Source organism: Paramormyrops kingsleyae, chromosome 5, assembly GCF_048594095.1.
Source record: "Paramormyrops kingsleyae isolate MSU_618 chromosome 5, PKINGS_0.4, whole genome shotgun sequence".
NCBI lineage: Eukaryota > Metazoa > Chordata > Actinopteri > Osteoglossiformes > Mormyridae > Paramormyrops > Paramormyrops kingsleyae.
In genome coordinates this window covers 39,082,428-39,090,067 of record NC_132801.1, presented here as the reverse complement: position 1 = coordinate 39,090,067, position 7,640 = coordinate 39,082,428, and the positions used below count along the sequence as shown (strand labels likewise).

Below are 7,640 nucleotides of genomic sequence, written 5' to 3'. Positions count from 1 at the left end.
ATAGCATTCCACTTTATGACATTACATAAGCATCCACAGGCAAATTAGTCCTAGCCATACCAGCCACCTGTAGGTTATAAGTTCACTTTTATTGCTCTAATGTGGGGTGGTTTTGGGTTCAGGCCCCCAACACTGCGAACTGGCCACATCACTAACAGGCTAATCCCTATCAAGGTGAGTTAATAGGCCAATATGATCCTCACAATGTAAACATCCAGCACAAAGTTAAATGTGTAGCTTCATGTACTTATGTAACATTTATCACTTACATTGTATTTTTGTTAAAATAATAAATACAGTAATGAGTTTGTTATTTACAGTACATACCCAGAAATCCTATTTCTTGGTCATGAAGCAGTAGAGTGAACACACGTAGCATAGGTAAAGGGGTCAGCTTCAGACTGAACTGGGATTCTTTGCAACAGTACGATATTAAGCTTACAGGTTTACAGGATGGCTGCAGTAACGCTCTGTGTCGCACGGCTTTTCCATCCGATGTTTATGGAATGTTAGATATGAATCAGCTATGCGGGAGTTATTTCGTGCTTTCCTTTTAGCGGTTACATTGGTAAGTTGGGATCATTTTCATTTTACTGTAACGTGCACAGCCAAATTCGGACTACTTAGATATTTCGTGGTAAGAGCGTATCTTTGGCACGCAAGCGAATATTTCCATTCTCACGCAACAAGTCACCTTACGCACCCCCTGTCTGCCTAGTTTTCCTTCTGTCACGCAACCGCAAATCCTTCACACGCAACGAAGTACTTCAGCGGACTTTAGCAACAAGCGATCAGCGCACTCGTCGTTGATTGGCCGGAAAATATATTGCCTTGCCCATGGAAACATGCCGCGCTGACGTAGCTGTAAGGGCGAAAAAACACTTATTCCCTCCCACTGTTTTACTTTAAAAGCAGGGTGGCAGATGTGTTTGGAGAAGATTAGAGGAGAAATAAAACGGTAAGTTCATACATTTGTTGCAAAAATGGATATTTGTATATTGGTTACAAATAATAAATCATTCGTTTGGTATTTTTTCAATTTGTAACAAATTTTGCATACAGGAAAATTCCTATGAAATAACGTATTACTTTTTATGATGCCAGATCACTGTTTAATGTTAACTTTTAGCTCTTTTTTACTTTTAAAATGAAATAATTTAGATTTTTTGATAGTTTAGATAGTTTGATTCTTGCCAGTGTAATCAACCTAATGAGGAATAAGTGTTTGAAAACGTAAAATTCTACATTCATTTCTATAATTTCTCTATAATTCATATAACTCTCAAATGAAGACGGTGTTGATGTATTGAAGATCGATGATATTGGTGTTGCTCTGTTTTGCTTAACGCTCTTTTCTGTAATCATCGTACGTGTAATGCAGTTGACTGATTTGTGGCACATGCGCCCACAAATAGGCATTCCATTAACCTCTCACGCTGCTTCCTGCCCCTCCAAGAGATGCAGGGCCAAGGAACTGATGCAGGGGGGAGGGAGGAACTTGTTGATGGCGTGGGGGGCGTGTGCTTCGTGCCTTCTGTGATGGAGCGGTGGAGAGAGCTCCAGGAATTCCAGGCCAGACCTGATGATACTCTTATTGCCACATTCCCTAAAGCAGGTGAGTGTCCCTTGTCCACATTATCTGACCATTCTGGCTCAGTAGCAGGACTGTTAGCTTCTCTGCAGTTGTTTCTAAATTTGTGCTGTTCATCTGGTAGGGTCCTCCATGCTGAACTCTGCATTAATCATGTCTCTCTGCACTTTCTGGACAGGGACATCATGGGCAATAGAGATGGTGGATGTCGTAAGGAGAGGGGGTGACATATCGGGGTGCCTGCAGATCCCTTCCATGATGAGAGCTCCTTTCTTGGAACTGAACCCACCCCCGCCGTTTCCCTCTGGTCAGTTACACGTGCTGGTTCTAATGCTCGGCGTTTGCATATTCAAGCAGTGGACAAAACAAAAACTCACTAGGACATAATAGGGAGTAGGGCCAGCATTTGCCTTGAGAACAGCTTCAAGCCTCCATGGAATGCAGTCATAAATATCTTTAACTGTGTCCAGGGGGTATTTTTTTTAGGAAGAAATGCCTTCATCTAGGCTTAGGGATGGTGTATAACTGCTTGGATTTATTTAGCAGTATGTATAATTTTTAACATGCATTATCATGAGGGGAGAGTCTTGTAAAGCGGCTTTCAATTCCTTTGCTGTTATACAACCGTGCTGAATGATCATGGGTCCTGATGACCCCCTCTACATAGCTGCACAGACACCCCCACCCCCCCACACTTTGTTTATGAATTGACAACTGACATTTTTTCTTTTGGCAGGGAACCTGATCTGGATGTAAGGGAAGGGTCAAAAATGGGTCCTGACATTTTTTTGGGGTGCCGGTTCTATAATGGGTCTTTTGTGCAATGGCCTTTTATACAAAGGGGTTTCTGAATGGCAATTCTGTAATAAATTCCAGATGTGTGGAGCTTGCAAGGCCACTGTCCTGTTAGGTGACCATCCATCCCTCTCGTTAAGCTTCTACTTGTGACCACTGTTCATTGATGCCTTTTGTCCATGTTTGGCATTCTGGCATCCAAGTATCTTTCCTTTGCCAAATAAAATAACTTTGCAGTTTTTTAACTGATTTTGTCTAGCCCCTGTACATATTTCTAATACTTAATAATGAAGTGCATGTACACAAGTCTGCATTAACCTAATCATATTTTTGCCTCACAATCTCTCATTCAGGAATAGATATTTTGCAGAATCAACCCTCTCCACGCCTAATAAAAACTCATCTCCCATTCCATCTCCTGCCTCCCTCATTTGTGGATCAGAACTGCAAGGTAGGAAGAGCGCCAACTTTATGCATGAGTTCATGAGATGCATGCATCAGCTGTGCATGTTCTTACACTGACCATGCTGGGATTTTTTGTATTTCACTCAGATGGTGTATGTGGCACGCAATGCCAAAGACACAGCAGTGAGTTATTTTCACTTCCACCGAATGAATAAGAAACTTCCAGAACCTGGAGACTGGAACCAGTTTTTTGATAGTTTCCTCACTGGACAAGGTTAGTGTTACGAATCCGGGGGGGTTTGGTGTGGGGAACAGGCATAGTGCAGGTTGGAACAGAAATGGATGACCCACTGGCGGCTCACGGGACAAATGGGGATTTATTAAACAAAACAGAAAACGCTAAGAACACTACAAAAAAACAAACCAAAAGGACCACAAGGGGTCAGAAACTAAAGGGGATAAACAAAAACTAAATTTACAAAGGGGGTCAGGCCAGGGACGGATTATGGGTTGTGTGGGCCCCTGGGCAAAACGTTCGTCAAAGAACTCAAGTAGATTCGTTAAGCAGGATCTACCTCTCCTAAATCCATGTTGGCTATCCTTTATAATGTTATTTGCATCTAGGTAATCTACCATTTGAAAAAACAGGAGTGAAACAGACAATTAACCAATAGGGGAAGGTGCAGGACAACAAGCAATCAGGAAAACACACAAGGGCAGGCACAAGAACAGGCAACAGGTGAAACTAATTAACTCAGGGAACTGAACAGGGAAACTAAGAACTAACCAAGGAAACAGAAACTAACACTGGGGAGTAACAGACAGGTAGAAACACAAGCATGGGCACAAATAATTTAACCAAAACCAAATATAAAACAAAAGACACAGGAACTAGAAAAACTCATACAATGAGACACTAGGGAACAAAATCTACAAAAACAGAGGAGGCAGGATTCAAATATAACAGAGGGATCACAGGCAGCCACATGTTCAATGCGTTGAGCCATGCGGCTGACAGGGATTAGGGGAAAACACAAAGACTGACAACACGAGGGACAGGATGACCAGCGACGCCTGCTGGCCAAACGAAGAAGGGACACAGAGTGGGACAGGAGCTGACCTTGACAGTTAGATGCTGTTTTCCGTATTTTTATTTGCATACGCTGCAGCCCTAGCGGTGTAGGTATTCAGCCATCTGAGTAAAATAAAACAAATGCAATGATTATGCCATTATGTTCATGCAAACATCATATACTAGCTTATATCCAAAGCAACAAAAACTTGAGAAAGCAGGGTCAGCCAATTCCTGGAGCTGTTGGGGTTGAGGGCCTTGCACAAAGCCACAGTGTAAAATTGTTCTGCTGACCATGGAATTTGAATCGAGGACCTTGAGATCATAGGAACAAAGTCCTAATCCGCTAACCCACACACCACCCCCATTATGCCCTATATGCTGCCAAAATACACAGTATTTTCTGTTAAGCACCCCCTGTGTCACACTCCTTCCAGTGGCCTGGGGTTCATGGTTTGACCACGTGACTGGCTGGTGGAAGGAGAAGAACAACCACAGGATACTCTACCTCTTCTTTGAAGACATAAAAGAGGTGCGAGAAAGGCGAGGGGGAATGAGCCGTTAAGTATTTAAGATGCGTCTTCATTGCCTTTCACTCTGTTGTCTGTTTCTCAGCCGTCTTTTCTCAATCCTGATAACAGAACCCTGCACGGGAGATTGCGAAGCTGTCCAACTTCCTCAGCAAGAAGCTTGATCGGGAAGCAGTTGACCGGATAATTGAGCACACGTCCTTCAAAAATATGAAACAAAATCCGATGACCAACTTTAGCTTACTTCCTGCAAATATTTTTGACCAATCGGTATCCCCCTTTATGAGGAAAGGTAAGTATCCTTAAAATGCAGCCCATGCATTGTGTTCTGATTTTTGATTGGTGCAGGTAGCAGTTATATCCGAGACCTTCCTTTCCTTTGTCAGGCGAGGTTGGTGACTGGAAAAACATGTTCACTGTAGCACAAAATGAAAGATTTGAGAAGGAATACCGCCAGCTGATGTCAGACCGGGGCCCATCGTTTCGCATGGAGTTGTGAGAATACACAGATGAAATGCGTGAAAATTGCAGCATTTATGCTCTTTAAATTGTACTTCATTATAATACAGAAATCACTATGTACTCAGTAGTTAACATTTACGCAACACAAAATTTCTGTATTTTTTCTATTAAAAATATTAATTTTAAAGCTTTAAAGTTGTAATTAAGTACAGGCAGTCCCAGGTAACGAACGAGATCCGTTCCTAAGTCTGTCTTAAGTCAAATTTGTAGCTAAGTTAACCGCAAAGTGATCTGACTTAAAATGGCAGCGCCGACGGACCACTTAAACCATGCAATGTTTTCATGAGCATCATAAAGTAGTGTGTGTGGTCATGATTACAAACCACTGTGCTTAACTCAATGTTTCATATAATAGGCTCTATGGCAGTTTGTTTGTAAACTTGAGCTGTCTGTAAATCTGACGTTCTTAACCTGGGAACTAAACTGTATTAGCAGCTTGGAAAATGGAAGAATGATTATCATTTTTTAGAGCTTTGACATCTCATGACAGTTCTTATTTTTCTAAATCAGTGAAATATAGCACATGAATTTAAAGTGTTTTGTATATGGAATGTAAAGGACATGCATGCGCCTTTATTAAATGAAGAAGGTTCTCACACTAAATGCTGCTGTACGTATACATTTTATAGACCTGATGAAAATTCAGTGGGATACTATTTCGGCTGTTCAATAAATGTGTATGGTGCTTATATGGAATATGGGCCTCATTCAATTTTCCTTCCTCTACATCTGCACAGTACTCTGTTTACAACAGTGATGTTTTTTCAATTCTCTCACATAATTTACCCCAGTGTAAGAGAGCATGCAATAAGTGTGTGTGTGTGAGAGAGAGAGAGAGAGAGAGAGAGAAGGGGGGAGGGGGAGAGTGTGTCCTGCAATGCAGTGCTTGAAGTGGGCCGGAACTTCTGTATTTTCGTCTTTTGGGTTCCGCCACTTTTTTCTGCGTTCCGGTATTTACTGAAACCAAGGGCGTAGATTTGCTCTGGACATTGGTGGGGACCTATGACTCCACCCCCCCCCCCATCCCCTTCCCCACCCACCAACCCCACCACCCCAACTCCGTCCACGGAATGCATGTTTTTTTTATATGCTGCAAAATGCAAAATCACTTTACATTAATACTAGCAATGCTTCGATTGATATTAATCCACTTGAAATGCAATTCATTAAGTTAAATTAAGGAATAGTGTAATGTCAAAGGAATGGAACCACTTAAGGAGTAAATAGTGAGTAAAGTTTTTTTGGGGGCTGGACAATGCCTTTAATAGGCCTCACCTTTGACCCTAACTCTTCCCCTCTGACTGCACTAGTACCTGACAGGATTGCCACCTGATGAAATAGCGTGACAAAAAAGTGAGACATGTGAGTTCAAAACTTTTGCCAAAAACACTAATGAATCACTTACATCCTCAGCCTATCACTCCTCATAATGTTAAATATTAGTATAATCAACATGTATAATACACACACACATATTATAATGTTATATATAATCAACATTCAGATTCACCTCCTGTGACCTTGCCTCTTCACCTAAACTACAACATGGCTGATCTGCTTCTGTCCCCTAATAAAAAAACATTGAGGGATTCCTTATGAGCATTGACAGAGAACGCCTCAGCTTATTATTGGTAACATTGTTAAATCTCAGGACAACTAGGTATAATAATATCAAGTCATCGTTCAACATCACCTGTGACCCCTTCTCTCCATCACTGTCTGATGCACAGCACAGTTGTTTAGATTCTGTCACCTGACAAAACAGGATAAACACATGCCATTTAAACAGCAATCATTTTATTTCACTTTTTCTGAGTCTTTGTGTGCAAATCTCGAATCAAATCATTAATGTTTGCCAAGTCAGTGAATGCATTTTAAAAACTATTTGTGCGAAGTGGATTGTCTATTGGTGAACTGTCAATAAAATTCTAGCCATGGCAATATTAGTATGTAGCAAATCAATTTCTTTCACAAGACTGATTTCTGACAAATAGTCGTCATTAGATTAGGAGAACTGACAGGGATCATATTTATACTTTTACATTTAGCTGTTTAATCTGCTGTTAGTTTTAAGTCCGTATTCACAGACTATAGCCTGCCCTGCTATAATGAATGTGCGTCAAAGCGGTAAAAAAAAAACCCTACTAGCATTAACGTTAACTGTTGTCGTTACTTTGATGGACTTTGATGGATTCATTAGCGAACTTGAAGTGACTTACACTTTTCTTTGAAAAAAAGCTCCTTATGTCCAGCTTCTTTTTTTTTTGCTGCCGCCATCCTCACATGTGTCACCCAACACACCTTCTTGCACGGGGAAAAAAATCCACTGCATTTGGCGCTGCTTGTATCTGAACGCAGCCACAGCCTCTCACATGATAGCAGGGAAATGCACAGCCAATCAAAATGTTCATATGTGTTTTGGGGGCGGGAGGACTCAAGGAGAGAACGTGATTTATCCCTTTCTGCGTGTCTAGGTTAATGTTGACAGCACGATTGTTTTTTTTTTTTAAGTGGATTAAATTAATAGTGGGGACATTTCAATGGTCGGAGGATATTGGTGGGGACACATCCCCTCCGTCCACCCTAAATCTACGCCCCTGACTGAAACTGATCCGACGCAGCGACAGTGGCCCGAGAATAGACAATATCACAAGACCGATAAAAGACTACATGTTGTTTTAATGGTTTTTCAGTATTCCATTTGTGAATTAGAAAAAAATAGCCT

At 41.3% G+C, this 7,640-nt stretch overlaps 1 protein-coding gene across 1 annotated transcript; it reads left to right on the top strand.

The window, feature by feature from the left end:
• The first annotated feature begins 581 nt into the window (after nucleotides 1–581).
• Nucleotides 582–5,611, top strand: LOC111839623 (sulfotransferase 1C4-like). Its single transcript, XM_023803696.2, has 8 exons — nucleotides 582–958; nucleotides 1,457–1,615; nucleotides 1,770–1,898; nucleotides 2,740–2,837; nucleotides 2,939–3,065; nucleotides 4,301–4,395; nucleotides 4,505–4,685; nucleotides 4,780–5,611. The coding sequence occupies exons 2-8, from the start codon at nucleotides 1,459–1,461 to the stop codon at nucleotides 4,890–4,892; spliced, it is 900 nt and encodes a 299-aa protein (XP_023659464.1). The 5' UTR covers nucleotides 582–958; nucleotides 1,457–1,458; the 3' UTR covers nucleotides 4,893–5,611.
• The last annotated feature ends 2,029 nt before the right edge of the window (nucleotides 5,612–7,640 follow it).